General features: G+C 38.8%; 1 protein-coding gene across 20 annotated transcripts in view; it reads left to right on the top strand.

Moving 5' to 3' along the window:
• The window catches only part of myo18aa (myosin XVIIIAa), a 78,463-nt gene that overhangs the window by 48,964 nt on the left and 12,294 nt on the right, over positions 1-17,205 (top strand). For all 20 annotated transcript variants that reach the window (XM_083568371.1, XM_083568368.1, XM_083568357.1 and 17 more), the window contains 12 exons: positions 4,225-4,368; positions 5,505-5,594; positions 5,779-5,898; positions 6,228-6,339; positions 6,482-6,609; positions 8,494-8,648; positions 11,571-11,694; positions 12,876-13,076; positions 13,168-13,278; positions 13,464-13,568; positions 13,831-13,977; positions 14,117-14,230. In XM_083568371.1, coding sequence (XP_083424497.1) covers positions 4,225-4,368; positions 5,505-5,594; positions 5,779-5,898; positions 6,228-6,339; positions 6,482-6,609; positions 8,494-8,648; positions 11,571-11,694; positions 12,876-13,076; positions 13,168-13,278; positions 13,464-13,568; positions 13,831-13,977; positions 14,117-14,230 — 1,551 coding nt within the window. The remainder of the gene's footprint in view (positions 1-4,224; positions 4,369-5,504; positions 5,595-5,778; positions 5,899-6,227; positions 6,340-6,481; positions 6,610-8,493; positions 8,649-11,570; positions 11,695-12,875; positions 13,077-13,167; positions 13,279-13,463; positions 13,569-13,830; positions 13,978-14,116; positions 14,231-17,205) is intronic.

Below are 17,205 nucleotides of genomic sequence, written 5' to 3'. Positions count from 1 at the left end.
GAAATGAGGGAATGAACCTTTATAGTTGCTATAACAAACGGGATTATAGGGACTAATGGTCTCAGACATTTCAGAATATTACTTACTAATAGATAGAATAATAGATGTCTGATGTTCTTTCATATTTAAACAAATATTCTAGTATTAGAGGAATAAAACATAGATAGCTAATAACTGAATGGGTAGCCTAGTAATCTAGGGATGTACTTTCATTTAACAAATAAATAAAACTTTAATAGTTAGGTGTTACGTTCGACTTGTAAATATTTTGAAACAAAGAAACAAAATAAAGAACTCAATAAGGTGTTAAATAGAAAATAATTTGAAACCAGTACCCGATGTTATATTGCTTGAGCTATTGTTATTTTCATCCTACCGTTTTAATATCTTTATTATAATACAAAAAGCTGATACACTGGTATAACCTGGGGTATTGATATTGCAGATCAAGGTATGATTTTCCAACCTGCCAACAGAGACTTCATGAGACAGACCCTGTTATTGATCTACAACTTTAAAATGCCACCTGGGCGTCTTTTATTGTTCACTGCTTGTGCACGTTTCTGTACCGATGTCTGGCCAGTAATGACAACTCATAATAAATATATTAGTCTGCCGTGATCCCTTATTCTTCCCCCTTAAAGCATATTACTGCTAGGATTTATTTAGGAACGCTGTCATGATTTCATGGTTAGTTATCATGTCACGCAATTTAAAAACAGTACCACATGCAGTCTGATGGAGGTCTGCATTAGCATGATGAAGGATCGCACCTTGATTAAAGTGTTCAGTGTATCTATTGATAGATGTCTGCATCTATTTTTTTACCCAAAGAATGCCCTAACGTCATTCTTTCTTAATTCTTTTGTGTCTGGCTCTAACTGTCCACAATTCATTTAGACAAACACAATTCGTGTCAAATTGTGTGTAAATTAATGAATTGGTTCTTTAATAGTGATCATAAAAATTAACCATAAAAGCATGAATTTTTTTTTTTTTTTTTTTTTTTTTACAAGATTATACATTCACAATGTCAAAATGTACGCTTTGACTTTGAGTTTATGGGATTATTATTGTATGGAAGTCAGTTTATGTTTTAGGAATGCCAGAAAGACACTGAAATAAAGCATCAGGCAAGAGTGATGAATATAAATGTTATATTTATAAGCATTAGTTATATTAAAAATGTTCTTTTAATAGCCTAGTGATGCACTCCTGAAATTCCATCCTGTAAAATAGGCAGATTTCATTATTTTAAAATTCAAGTGTAGCAGGATCTGAAATCCAGCACCACAGTGTAGCACCGGTTACACAAGACCACGTTATCAGTTTCACCGCATTTAGTGCTGCCGGTGAGCATGTCCAGAATTCACTAGCGGATTTGCCTCTTTGTATGTAAGTTTTATTCTTGTTCTGTGAGTAATTTTCCCACTATTGATTTTTCTATTATGGGTTTTGTGTCCTTTCACCTTTGCGGTAGTGGGTAAGTACCTTGTGAATAATGAACATGGAGCTGGAATAGAGATTCAGAGAAAGAACAAGGCCATTCTTCATAAAGGTAGGCCCTGCCTTGGGGAGGGGTTACATTTAAAAAGGCTGGAATAAGGATTGTAGTGGAGCCACTTCCAATATAGTAATGGATGCTGCTGTCTTCACTCTGAGGCCGAGTGTGTTGTAATAAGAGATGACTGCTGGCTGTTTATATGTTAATTAAAACTATTGTATATGTCAGTGTTTAGGATTAACATTTAAAATCTAAGTTAATGTAGTGGCAATTTGAATTGTTTACCAACTAGTTAACCAATTAGTTAGAGCTAGGTATTAGGTTTGGTATTATTAATTCAATTATGCTTCCCAAACTTGCTAAGATGCCTCATATAGTCAATGCTTATAAGTCGTCTGTCTAAGTCCAGTGTTTACAGTCTAAACATTTTTCCGTACCATATTTCCTTGGTTACATTACTTGAGCAGTCATTTCAAATCTGTCTATTTGTAAGTGTTTGTATGTAGATGTGCCTCCTGAGCAGTTACAAAAAATGCTACCTGAAGTTCAACTAGCATTACTTGGTGCTAATATAATAGCCTATTGCGGTGATTATTGTAATGGCCGTGAACAAATAAAAGCTATTAATGAAGTAATGTAATTAATATCGCTGGTGACATTTTTTAATGTCTGTATTTAAAATGTAAATGGCTTTTAGATGGAGGACCGACATGATCATCAAAAGTAATCCTATTTTGTATATAAAATAAAACATAATATGTGATATTAAAGGAATTCATATAATCAAGGCAAAGATTATAAAGTTTTTTGTTTTAATGCATTTGAATACACCCGAGGTTTTACTCCAGAGCGAGTTATTAGATTAAAAGTCCAGTTAATCAATTCAGGACTTAAAAGATTAGATCTGTGAGAACAAGCAGTCAAGGTTTATTGATTATGAGGGCGTGTACCTCTCGTTTTTTTTTTTTGGGTTGACATGAATCAGAACTGAGATAGCGCTCCTTCAGATATGTCATTTGGATGGATCATGGCATTATGAAGCCCTCATGCAGTTCCCTTTCTGATATTCAGTCCACACATTTTGATTATCTTGCTGAGGCATGCTCATCTCCAACATCCTCCATCTTCAATTAAGCATGCATGCCTGGAATTGTGAGCCTTTGGTTTTTTTTTCAACACTGCTAGTGATAACGTTTGAAGGGTAAGAACAACGTCCTGCTGATGAATGGCTTCGAAGTGTTAAGCATTGTTGAGTCTCAAAGGATCTATTATGAATCATGAGAAGAAGCTAATTTTCTGTTTTTAATTGCTGCCTCTTTGCCTGAAAAAGGGTAGGAGGTGTATAAGTGTTTGTTTCTGGAGTAACGTTTATCTGAGGTTTGGGGAGAAGATCTGGTTTGAAAAAGGACACCTTTTGTGTAATTAGAGCTTCCTTTCCTGCTGCATCAAAGATTCTTTTTGATTACAGTGACACCATGGCCCTGTCCTGCAATCTCCAAGAGTGCTGCTGTTGTTTTTTTTTGTGAGACTTGACAACACCAAGCTTGTTAGAAATACTACTCTGGCCATTTAGCCTCTGTGTGTGTATTTGTGTTTGTGTGTGCACGCATGTGTGAATGCGTGCGTGCTGCTACTATTTCATACCATGACAAATTATAATTGGCCAAACAGGTGGCCTTCAGGGGCAAAAACCACTTGATGCTTAGCAGAATGCTGCTTTAATTGGGTTTCCACAAAACCAGTTGCTGCTACAGACGCCCAAGCCGCATGTAAATACCACAAAATCCTTAGCCGTCTGCCAGGATGCTTGATTTAATTAATCAAAAGAGCTCCAAGCCTTTGTGTGTGTGTGTGTGTGTGTGTGTGTGTGTGTGTGTGTGTGTGTGTGTGTGTGTGTGTGTGTATGTGTGTGTGTGTGTGTGTGTGTGTGTGTTGAAAAGCTGATGAATTTTTTCTGCCAGTTGTTACAGTGCTGATTAAATAAAACACAAATAAACACACAGACATCAAACACAAACACTTATTATGTCTATTATGTGGATGCTTGTTTCTATTTATCCTTTTTCCCTGAGTGCCATCTTTTTCTAAAGACTAAAAACCTGCATAACACCTGAAGTTTACATGTCAGTACATTGTGCCTATAAGTAATGTAATGACTATTTTATCAGCTGTAGTATTGCTTATTTACCATATAGGTCAATTTGTAGGTGTTACTTGGAACATTTTGTTTGATCCACATTTTACAAATCACCAAGTTGAAAGAAATTGGTGAAAAAAAATAAATTCTAGGCACTTTCTTTGGTCACTCAGCATTACTTTCTATAACTCTGCATACAGTAGCGAATAGTTGTGTTTAGACTCTGTTACAAGACATAGGTACATGACATTTCATCGTAGCAGTAAATCATATCATGTAAATTGTCGATCTGTTTTGTTGTGTATATACAGAGTAGATGTCCATGAATTTTGTATAAGATGATAATGCACTGCCAAAATCTCCTCCTCTGCAGTAACAAAAAACAAAAAAGTTCCCTGCCAGCCCATGGACTGCAGAGCCACCCACGAACTCTATTCTTTCTCTCGAACACCCTCTAACTCTTCCTCGTACAACCTTTTTCTTCCTCCCTCTCCCTCTCTCTCTCTCTCTCTCTCTCTCTCTCTCTCTCTCTCTCTCTCTCTCTCTCTCTCTAAATCTCTCGCTCTGATGTTTTGTTGAACAGGTCCAGGACTTGGCAATCCGCTGCATCCAGAAGAACATCAAGAAGAACCGGGGGGTGAAGGATTGGCCCTGGTGGAAGCTCTTCACCACCGTGCATCCTCTCGTCGAGGTCCAGCTGAGCGAGGAGCAGATCCGAGGCAAAGATGTAAGTCTGTCACCCTTTCTGTCCAGCCAAATTAGTTTACCGATCAACCTTTTTTGCTCGTCAGTCTGTATTAGCATCAGTCTTGTCTGCTGGCCTGAGTGCAGAGATCAAAATGTTCAGATATGAACTGAGCTTTCAGCTCTAGTGATCGCTATAAGGATGCAGAGCCACTCCCACACACGTGGTGTGAATCCCTCAGCTTTGATTTCAGGTTAATATGGTCGCCGATCAGCCGAGAGAAGGAGATAGCTCTTTGATTTTCTTTTCCGTGACATTCTGATTCGAATTTGTGCTCAAAACCTTAGGAATAAGGTAAAGCTTACATTAGTGGCTCTTTTCTCTAGAGGTATGCCTATCTTCCTCTCTGTCTCCATCCGTGTTCTCTATATCTGCCTCTTTCAATGCTACCTGCATGTCTTCCCTCACCACATCCATAAACCTCCTCCTTGGCCTTCCTCTTTTCCTCCTTCCTGGTGGCTCCATCCTCAGCATTCTCCTACTGATATACCCCATGTCCCTCCTCTGCACATGTCCAAACCATCTCAATATTGCCTCCCTCACCTTGTCTCAAGAACGTCCTACATGTGCTGTCCTAGTAATAAACTCATTTCTAATCCTTTCCATCCTCGTCACTCCCAACGAAAACCCCAACATCTTCAGCTCTGCTACCTCCAGCTCCACCTCCTGTCTTTTACTCAATGCCACTGTCTCTAATCCATACAACATTGCAGGTCTCACCACAGTCCTATAAACTTTCCCTTTCACTCTTATAGAGGATAGAAAAGGATCACAAATAACTCCTGCCACTCTTCTACACCCACTCCACCCTGCCTGCACTCTTTTCTTCACTTCTCTAACACACGCTCCATTACAGAGGTATGCCCATCTAAAATGTGGAAAATCAGAACAACTTCATCAGAGTCTGAATCTAGGCAGGGCAGCATGATTAAACAGAACTGCCGTTATAGTTTGTGGCAGTGTCACATATAGGAGGAAGAGGAAGTAACTGAGATGGCTTTGATCAATCAGGCTTATCTGCAGATCTTAATTTTTTTGCTTCCAGCACAAAGGAAACTTGGGTCAAAGGTCTCGTGTTGTCTTTTTTGATTAGCAGCATGATGATTGTGTGCTTGCAGGAGGAGATCCAGCAACTGAAAGCAAAGCTCGAGAAGGTGGAAAAGGAGAGGAATGAGCTGAGGCTGAACACAGATCGGCTGGAGAGCAAAGTAAGAAAAAAAAAACACAGTCTGGTTGTCTCTTATAAATGAGTCTATAATGACAATTTTTGTGCATTTTTGTGAACATCGCTCATGGTTGTCCTTAACACCTCCAAATTTAGTAGTTTTGTTTATTTTACTGTGACCCTCTGAGGAAATTGGATAGTGAATGGAAGTGTGTTATTGATTCCAGATCACAGAGCTATCAACAGAGCTGTCAGATGAGAGGAACACTAGCGAGTCTGCATCCCAGCTGTTGGAGACGGAGACGGCTGAAAGACTGCGTTTGGAGAAGGACATGAAGGACCTACAGGTAATGATAAAGCAATACACTATTCTCAGAGCTTCATGGTGGCCTGGTGCTTATTAGGTTCCATCCATCACTGAATTAAAATAAAATGTAAAAGTATTTCCTTGCAAAAAAATGACAAGAACTTTTTTGTTTATTGTTTGTTATAAATTTTATAAAGTTTGAACACTGCACTTAAGCCTCAATTATAAGTAAGTTTAGACTCGGATATTTTACAAGTTGTTTTGTTTTCTTTTAAGACAAAAAGATTGTGTTTGTAGTAAAACTATACGTGTGAGCAAGATGACTGCTCATTCCTGATCATGCGCTAACATGAGTTTATCTGAAACCAGACAAAGTTTGAGGAAATGAAAAAGCAGATGGGAAGCATGGAGGTGGAGGTAATGGAGGCACGGCTTATTAGAGCGACAGAGCTTAATGGAGAGCTGGATGATGACGAGAATGGTAAAATAATTCACATGAATTATTATGCTTTGTATAAATAATGACTTTTGTTAATGTTACATACCTTTTGAATAGTAACTACAGTACCATTCTATAAAATATATCAGCGACTTCTATAGTCTAGTTTTCTTGTATGTTTCAGGTGGTGAATGGAAGCTGAAGTACGACCGAGCAATCAGAGAAATAGACTTTACCAAGAAGAAATTACAGCAGGAGTTTGACGACAAGTTGGAGGCTGAACAGCAGAACAAGAGGCATTTAGAGAGAAAGGTATGTAACTTTGTGCTTTATTTTATAACCCTAAAATGTTGGACACTATGTTAAATGTAAATGATTTGCAAATCCCATAAACTCAAACTTTATTCACAATAGAACATAGAAAACATATCAAACATTTCAAAAATTTTTAAGGAAAAAAAAAGCTAATTTTGAACTGGATGACTGCAACAAAATGCTGGGATAAGGATAACAAAATGCTGTAAAAGTAAATGTTACTAAAAAAAAACAGCTGGAGGGACATTTTGCAACTGATTAGGTTAATTGTCAATAGGTCAGTAACATGACTGGTAAAAAAAAGAGTATCTTAGAGAGGCAGAGTCTCTCAGAGGTAAAGGGCACCAGAGGAGCATCAAACTGTGAATAACTGTCTACAAATGTGGAATAATTTCAGAACAATGTTCCTCAACATTAAATTGTTAATAATATCTTCAAAAAGAGACATTTCTGTGCACAAGGGACAAGAGTAAAAATCAATAATGGATGCCCATCCACGATCTTTTGGGCCCTCAGGTGGCATTGCATTAAAAACTGAAAAATCATTCTGTAATGGAAATCTCTGCATAAGCTCAGAAACCCCTCCAGAAATCACTGTCTGTAAACGCAGTTCACCATGCCATTCACAAATGCAGATTAAAACTCTATTATCTAAAGAAAAAGCCACATGTGAACATGATCCCTGAAATATCTCAGTCTTCTCTACGCCAAAGCTTATTTAAAATGGACTTTGCTGTAAAATAATTTTAGTTTTATCTTTTGTAGTTTAAGTTTTATTAACCCTTATACACTGCCCGCCTAGATTTAACTAAGCAAATAGGTAAGAGCCTCCCATTGGTTAATTACTGCATGGATGATTATGTTCCAGCTTGCAACAAGTTATTTAACCCTAACTGATGCAGCGAGTAGCTTTTGATACATCCATTAAAAAGATGTTAATCAGTTTCAAAATGGTCAAATTATTTGTATGCATCAAGCAAAACATCTATGGAAACTGCTGAAACTACTAAAATTATGTTAAGGACTGTCTAACGCATTATTAATAACTAGAAGGATAGTGGGGAATCATCATCTTCAAGGAAGAAATGTGGTCGAAAAAAATTCCTGAATGAATGTGTTTGGTGATCACTTAAACGTTTGGTGAAATCAAATTGTATAAAAACAACAGTAGAACTCACAGCTATTTTTAATAGTGAAAGTAAGAGCATTTCCACACACACAATGCGAAGGGAACTCAAGGGATTGGGACTAAACAGCTGTGTAGCCTTAAGACAACCATTTATCAGTGAGGCTAATTAGAAATAAGGCTCAATTTGCTAGGGAGCATAAAGATTGAACTCTGGAGCAATCGAAGAAGGTCATGTGGTCTGATGAGTCCAGATTTGCCCTGTTCCAGAGTGATGGGCGCATCAGGGTAAGAAGAGAGGCGGATGAACTGATGCACTAATCATGCCTAGTGCCTTCTGTACAAGCCTGTGGGGGCAGTGCTATGATCTGGGGTTGCTGCAGTTGGTTAGGCCTCGGTGCAGCAACATTATGTGCTCAAAGAATGAGGTCAGCTGACTATCTGAATATACTGAATGACCAGGTTATACTATCAATGGGTTTTTTCTTTTCTGATAGCATGGGCATATTCCAAGATGATAATGCCAGGATTCATCAGGCTCAAATTGTGAAAGAGTGGGTCAGGGACCATGAGACATTTTTTTTGGACAGGCGGCATATCTGGTGAAAAAATGTTTAAGGAATCAGTTTTCCCATAAGAACATTAATTTCTAAACCTTTTAGCATTATGAGTAGTATGTCATAAAAGATTGAAATTTTTTTCCCCCAAAATCAGCTGCTTTATTTTTCTCCATCTTCTCTCTGATGTCGGTGTAGCTCACTGACGTGCAGGCTGATCAGGAGGAGACCCAGCGCTCTCTACAGCAGGCGAAGAAGAAAAGCCAGAGAATAATGGCTGAGCTCCAGGACACCAAACTGCACCTGGAGAACCAGCAGAGCCGCAACCACGATCTGGAGAAAAAGCAGAGAAAGTGAGTACAGGCAGAGTTCAGCCTCTCATTTAAATTCAATAGAGAGTTTTACACACACACACACACACACACACACACACACACACACACACACACACACACACACACACACACGTCTAAATGCGCAATGATTAATGTAGATGAGATGTGCATCGGTATGAGAAATTCACAGTATGATCACCATGTTGACCAAGATCACATATTTTGTTACATAAAGACTTTAAATGAGGAGGAGGATGAGAAATAAAAATGAGCAAATATTCAGTTATGTGGTTAAAACAACTGCGAATGCTGGTTTGTAAAATTTTTACACAAGCTAATTCATTTTAATGTTGAATATCGTTGTATTTGCCAAAAAATGTCACCTCTGCAAATTATGTAAACAACATTATTCAATCAGGCAGTACAAGCAGACTCTTTTATTTGGGGACAGGGCTGTATTTAATTTTTTTTTATAATTAGTTTTTAAATGGCTAGCTTTTAAATGTCCTTTATTTTTTTCTCCTTATAAACACAAAAACCAGTGTTTGCATACAGACATCATGTCACCCATACAATTTTATGTCCAGATGATAGTGTCCTTTTAAATATGGCTTTTGTTGGGAACAAAAAAAAACACACCCTGATATTGATTATTTCAAGTCAAGTGTTTTTCTATAAGTATTTTCAACCTGAAAGTATTTTCCAAAATGTTCTTACATCCAACTCTTTATTGCTCATACACCACAGTAAATTATTATAACCCTTTATACAGTGGTGTGAAAAAGTGTTGGTCCTGATTTCTTTTTTGTTTTTGCATGTTTGTCACACTTTAATGTTTCAGATCATCAAACTACTTTAAATATTGGTAGAAGATAACACAAGTGAACACAACATGCAGTTCTTAAATAAAGGTTTTTATTATTTTATAAAAACAAAATCCAAAACTAAATGGCCCTGTGAGAAAAAGTGTTTGCCCCCTGTTAAAACTGTGGTTTATCACACCTGAGTTCAACACCCAGGCCTGATTACTGCCACACCTGTTCGCAATCAAGAAATCTTTTAAATAGGACCTGCCTAATAAAGTAAAGTAGATTGAGATCTTTCAGTTTGGAAAAGGTATTAAAGTCATTTCTAAAGCTTTGGGGCTCCAGCGAACCACAGTGAGAGCCATTATTCCCAAATGGCAAAAACATGGAACAGTGGAGAACCTTCTCAGGAGTGGCCGGCCGACCAAAATTACCCCAAGAGCACAGCAATGACTCATACAAGAGGTTACAAAAGACCCCACAACAACATCCGAAGAACTGCAGGCCTCACTTGCCTCAGTTAAAGTCAGTGTTCGTGACTCCACCATAAGAAAGAGACTGGGCAAAAATGGTCTACATGGCAGAGTTCCAAGACAAAAACCACTGCTGAGCAAAAAAACCCATAAAGGCTCGTCTCAGTTTTGCCAGAAAGCATTTTGATGATCCCCAAGACTTTTGGGAAAATACTCTGTGGACTGATGAGACAAAAGTTGAACTTTTAGAAAGGTGTGTGTCCCATTACATCTGGCGTAAAAGTAACACAGTATTTCAGAAAAAGAACATCATACTAACAGTCAAATATGGTGGTGGTAGTGTGATGGTCAGGGGCTGTTTTGCTGCTTCAGGACCTGGAAGACTTGCTGTGATAATTGGAATCATGAATTCTGCTGTTTACCAACAAATCCTGAAGGAGAATGTCTGGCCATCTTTTTGTGACCTCAAGCTGAAGCAAACTTGGGTTCTGCAGCAGGACAATGATCTAAAACATACCAGCAAGTCCACCTCTGAATGGCTGAAGGAAAAAAAAATGAAGTGGCCTTGTCAAAGTACTGACCTGAATCCTATTGAGATGCTGTGGCATGACCTTTAAAAGGCGGTTCATGCTCAAATACCCTCCATTGTGGTTGAATTACAACAACTCTGCATAGATGAGGGGACCAAAATTCCTCCACAGCGCTGTAACCAACTCATTGCAAGTTATCGCAAACGTTTGATTGCAGTTGTTGCTGCTAAGGGTGGCCCAAACAGTTATTAGCTTTTTATAACACTTTTTCACACAGGGCCATGTAGTCTTAGATTTTGTTTTCCATCAATAATAAAAACCTTCATTTAAAAACTGCATGTTGTGTTCACTTGTGTTATCTTTTACTAATATTTAAATTAGTTTGATGATCTGAAATATTAAAGTGTGACAAACATGCAAAAAAAAAAAAAAAAAAAAAGAACCCTAGACCAACACTTTTTCACACCACTATATATTAACGGACAGCTTTTTAATTCTTTTTATTATGCAAGACATGAAAGTAATTTGGATGATTTAAACCAAGCCTGGACCTTATTGTATTCAGATCTTCATGGGGCACACACAACATCTCCTTTATTATAGCGAGGACCTCCTCTAGAGCCCTTCCAGTCCTCCTGGGGAGATAAAAAAAAAAAAAAAGAGGTGGAAGCAGAGGTCACATGTACGCACCTCTTCACTGTTCAGAGAAACTTGAGTGTCTTACTGGACACTTCAGCAGAGTACAATGCTCATGCTCTGCGTACAATTTTAAATGAAGAGCCTGCCCTTAACACCGGATTTGAGAACCGAAAATAAGCTCTGGTATAAAATACGAATGCAGAATGATCCTTCAGGAGAAGAAGAACATGGATACTGTATTGATGCTGAAGAGTTCCTGGATTATTGTAAAATCATCGCAGTAGATTTTTGATGCATCGGTTAGCCAAATCAAAGAGGTGTGGCATCTGTTAATGCGTCTCATTCCATGATTCGTACGTCTAATGATTAGTACTTCACAGACACAGGATCAGAATGGCAATTCACAATGTCTCAATCATTTTGGATAAGGGCTAAAGATTCATAGCTCTGAGAGTGTGTGTGTGTGTGTGTGTGTGTGTGTGTGTGTCACAGGTTTGATTTGGAGCAAACCCAGGCTCAGGATGAGGTGCAGAGAGAGAGGGCACAGCGGGAAAAACTGGCTAGAGAAAAGGATGTGCTGACTGGAGAAGTGTTTACAATCAGACAGCAGCTGCAGGTAAGACGTGTGTGTTTGTGTGTGTGTGTGTGTGTGTGTGTGTGTGTGCGCGTCGCATTTACCCAACAGACTTTTTCACTGTAGTATACTAACCATTTTGGCTGTTGTGACTACTGACAGAAAATCAATTAGCAATTAGTTGACAATTAAATTTCATGCTCAATTGACAAGGAGAGAAGCCTAAAGATTAAATAAAATTTTAATGTAAATTCTTAGAGTTATCTGGTTTACATCATATATTTATACAGGTAATCCCCAAGCTACAATGGTTCGGCCTACGTTTTATTAAACTTACGATGATGAAAGCGATCCGACGAAATCGTAAAGTTTTACGCGGCAGACAAACATGGGAGCGTATGCAGTACGATACATTGAGACGCTGCCAGAACGTACACATCTCCTGTCTTGTGAGATGCCTTACTCTGACAAGTGGTCGACCGAATCCAGATGTCTTGGTGTTAGATCGCATATTTTATTCTGTGTTTTTGGTGTTTCAAAGCCTAACTTTAGCTCTGTCTCCCTCCTTTTTATTGGCGTGACTGGACACTAAAACAGAGCGCGTCCGGCTTTCGGACTCTCGAGAACAGATTCATCTACAAACCTGCTGCCACATACATATATACTGTAAAGTTTATACAGTATGGTGCTGTACACTTTTGCAAACGTTTTGCAAAATTATGTACTGTAATTTGTTATATTTTGAACAAATAAAAGTATACTACCCCATAATAATCACCCTTCTTTAAAACTCCTTGGTAGGCTTGGCAATGTCTTGACTTACAATATATTACAGTAATAAGTTTAAGATGGGTCATCAAAACGCGTTTCCATTGTACGTCTGGGATAACCTGTATATATATTTATGCCATTTGGCTTACACCCTTATCCAGAGCGGCTTACAGACATTCATACAACTGAGCAGTTGAGGGTTAAGGGCCTTGCTCAAGAGCCCAGCAGTGGCAGATTTGTGGTGCTACAATTTTAACTTACGATCAGAAGTCCAACATCATAAACTCTAAGCTATCCCTTCACTCATATAGCTCTTATTCGAGACACAGTTCAAATCAAGGATGCCAGTGTTTAAATCAGGTTAAAATGCAAAGTGAGGTTTAAGTGCAGTGTGAAACACAACAAAACTACAGAGTAAGAGGATAAAGACTTTGGACTGTGTGTGTATGTAGGATAAGGAGCTGGAGCTGTGTGGGCTAAATGTGAAGGTGGAACAGCTGGAGGCCGAGCTACAAGATCTCTCCTCTCAGGAGTCAAAGGATGAGGCATCATTGGCCAAGCTGAAAAAGCAGCTACGCGACCTTGAGGCAAAAGCCAAAGACCAGGAAGAGGAGCTGGACGAACAGGCTGGAACCATCCAGATGCTGGAGCAGGTAGGTGACCAGGGAACTGCCTAATTAAAAATGCTGCCTGAAAGAAAGGTGTCAAACGTTAAAATGCGCGTGTGTATGTGTGCATGGTCAGGCTAAGCTGCGTCTGGAAATGGAGATGGAGAGGATGAAGCAGATGCATTCAAAGGAGCTTGAGAGCAAAAATGAAGAAGTAGAGGAGATCAGACAGTCATGTAGTAAGAAGGTAAGACAAAAATCAAACACTCAGCTTTCTAACCTCATGCTTTGATGCTGGCTTTTGATGTCTTGTCATCCACGTGGCTGTTTGAAAGTATAAACTCTGTTGTGAAAGCTTCCTGTTGAGCTGTCTGTGTGTGTGTGTGTGTGTGTGTGTGTGTGTGTGTGTGTGTGTGTGTGTGTGTGTGTCAGCTGAAACAAATGGAAATGCAGTTGGAGGAGGAGTATGACGATAAGCAGAAGGTATTGAGAGAGCGGAGAGAGCTGGAGAGCAAACTGCTGAACGCTCAAGACCAGGTACAGCCCAAAACACGCCTCATAACCAATCACAGCACAGTGTTGTCCAAAATTATTCAGACTCTATTCAACCACATGAAGGTCTTGTTAACTGTGCCAACACTGTAACAAATCAAATCAAATCAAATTTCATGACTGAAATGCATGGCTGACCCAAACATGTCTTCTCCTGCCAAAACACACACACACACACACACACACACACAATCCCAACATGCTTCACATTCAACTGCTGCAAAACTGATTAAATGTGTCTCCTCAGGTGTGCCAAAGGGATGTGGAGACGGAGAAGCGTCTGAAAAAGGATTTGAAGCGCACCAAGGCCTTGTTGGTTGATGCTCAGCTCATGCTCGATCATCTCAAGAGCAATGCACCAAGCAAGAGAGAGATCTCACAGCTGAAGAATCAGGTCTTACTTTCCACTTCTTATAGCCAAGCATGAACACACCTAAGTCTCTATTTCACCTTACCTTTATCTACACTCCAAACGTACCCTGAGCGTTCTTGAAACCCCGCCATTAATTGTTTGTGTACGTGCATGCCGACAGCTGGAGGAATCAGAGTTTACCTGTACTGCATCTGTGAAAGCTCGCAAGTCCATGGAGCTGGAGATCGAGGACCTACACATGCAGATGGAGGACATTTCCAAAGCCAAGATTTCAGTGAGTTACGTTTTTGCTCTTAAGGGTATGAGAGATTGCTTTTCCTGAGAATGGAAGCATTGTGTAATTGAAAGGTTTCAATTATTTTTCGTGCACAGGGTGTGGCCTTTGTTTTAGCAGGAAGTGCCAGTGTGATCTGATGAGTTGGTATTGTGTGATATTGTGAGCGGTTCTGGGGAAGATGTCTGAAGTTAAAGCATGTAATCTCCTCGTCTTTTCCTGAGCCAACAACATGCAATTACTCTGTAATTACTGTGTTCAGTCTTGCCATGTTTTTTACTACAAAATGGTAGAAACATGGTTATTAAAAGAGTGGCAGTGTTTTACAGGCATAGCACGTAAGGATTTTTTACTTTTTGTTTTGTTTTATTTTTGACACCATGTAGATTACTGCTATAAAGGAAGTTTTTTTTAAACGTATATAATCACTAAATAAAAGAAGCAGTATTTTAGGTCTAAAAAAACAAGTGTAAATGTTTTTCTCGTATGATACAGATAAGGAGAAAAGTACAGTAAAATAAAATCTACAAATGTGTTGACTGGATTTTTCCAGCCTTCCAAAAATTCAACCAACAAACATTTAGAGAGTTAAGCATTGCAGCAACCTTTTAACCCGGCAATGAGGAGTCCCCTAAGGGGAAATCAACAAGGGCACATTTAAAATACAGTGTTGCCACAGGGGGAAAAGATAAAGCGCATTGTAAGTGGTAAGAAGGTTAGAGGACACAGAGTGCTTTGCTTCAGCTATATATGATGTATATTGATTTCCATTGCACAATCAGAACACCACAGAAGCATAAGTAGCTGTTCTAAAAGTCCAATTATTCCCATATTGGGATGTCTAAAGCTCTACAGAGCAATCCAGAGAGAAAATTATAGGTTGTCAATTTCAGATGAACACTTTATTGTGAGTGGTATAAATGGTCACATGTCCAGAGCCATTTACTTCCAGCCTATGTTCAGATTTCTATAAAAGAACGTAGGTAAAAAATGTTATGGCACACAGCTTTACTACATCTGATGCATTGACTCTACACCGGCAATTGGGGATATTGTGTTGTATATCATAAAAAAAGAATCTCAAGTTGTCAACGGTTAGTTACAGCCAATGGAATAATGGCATCTTGGATGTGTAATATTCAGTATAAAAAATTAGATAAAAAATTAGCTTAAGTGTCTGACATTTTAAACAGCATGTATGAAAGTGACATTCTGTTAGCAAATAAAGAGAAAGGAAAGAAAGTTCAATATGCATTTAATCAAATTGGCAGACACTAATCACCTGATTAAACTGATTTCATTTCCTGCCTGTCACAAAAATTCCAGGATGCAAAGAAAAAAAAAGGAAATGTACCTTTGCACTTTACATAAGTAACACCTTAGGGGAATGCTGTTGTTGGAAAATAGTCAACAGCATTGATTGGTTGATTTCTTTCCTAGAACACTATACCATGAAGCGTTTTCATCCCTCTTACAAAAGAGCAAGGACAACTATTCTTTTTTTAAATCGTTGTAGAATGTTATGTTGTACTTTATCTATTTACAGTTAGATTTAATGATTTAGAACATCATGCAAATGTTACTACATCCACTGCCAGATTGATTGTCTGAGCTGCTGTTACCGTATTTTTCGGACTATAAGCCGCTACTTTTTTCCCACGGTTTGAACCCCGCGGCTTAAACAACCAAGCGGCTAATTTATGGTTTCACAAACTTCAAGCCAAAAAACGGAACCCCATAACATTAGACCAATGAAATTTCCAAACGGAAACGAAAAAACGCACGTGTGTTCTGAGCTGCACGGCATCGGGAGAAAAACTTCCACCGGTGTTGATTTTTAAACGCATGACGATGCCAAATGATAAACTCCCGAGAGAAATAGTTGTGAAAGGAAGGAGGAAGACTTCCTTGGTAGGCTACTGTTTAGATACAAGCCGTTGTAGCGCGTTGAGTCAGGGTGAAGGGAGAGCTCGCTAACTCCAGTTGCAACAGAAATCATATAAGCACAGACAGGTTTTCAAAACTCATGCTTTTTTATTTTTCTTGGCAACAGCGTTACGGGTTAATCAAATAAACTTAGAAATGAGCATCAGAAAATAATGAGCACATAATCCTCAGTCTCACACGCACACACACACACAGTAATACCAGCAGAATGCAGTGAGGTGCTGTTCCCACAATGCCGCTCTGCTCTTAAAGGAGCCACAACATATTTCACCCGTTACACCGTGTAACAGACACTCTCTTTCCGTAAAGCCTGTGTAAAGTTCATTAGTTTCAGTGTAGACCTGCCGCTTATACACAAGGTGCGGCTTATTTATGTTAAAAATAAAAATATTTGTAAAATTCAGTGGGCGCGCTTTATAGTCCGGAAATTACGGTATACAAAATTAATCAACACCTTCCACCCAGGCAAACTCATGAATTCAATAAACCATAGCAAAATCATTTTAAAGGTGCACAACATTCACATTTTAAATGAAAGATACTTATAAAGATGCAAATAAAGTTTTCTTTATACTGATGTCATTATTATGGACTCATTATTATTACCAGAATTTTGATGCTACCGCATTTCTGACTTTCATTTTCCTCTATGGCTTTGGAGGAGTGTCTGTAACTTATGACAGTTGTGCTCCTGCGGGAGTTTGTGCCGGTCTGCTTACAGCTGCTAATTGGCATACTTAATTACGCCGCATTCCTTTTGGTCTTTTGGGACGGTCTATCTAATTTGAAGTGGGCTTATGTTGTGTGTGTATTTGGGGGAACATGAAATGAACTGTCATTTTCAGTGTTTTGAGATGCAGCATTGCGATGGGGCTTTAGGGGCTCCTGTAGACAGACAAACCACAGAACTCTTTTGTACAAGTTTGGAAGGACACTTTCTATACAGTATTTTACAAACGTGAGTACACCCCTCACATTTCAACAACAATTTTAGTATATCTTCTCAAGGGACAATAGTATAGAAATCA

Source organism: Silurus aristotelis, assembly GCF_946808225.1.
Source record: "Silurus aristotelis genome assembly, chromosome: 18".
Taxonomy (NCBI): Eukaryota; Metazoa; Chordata; class Actinopteri; order Siluriformes; family Siluridae; genus Silurus; species Silurus aristotelis.
The sequence above is the reverse complement of the archived record's forward strand: the minus strand, read 5'-3'. Positions and strand labels throughout refer to the sequence as shown.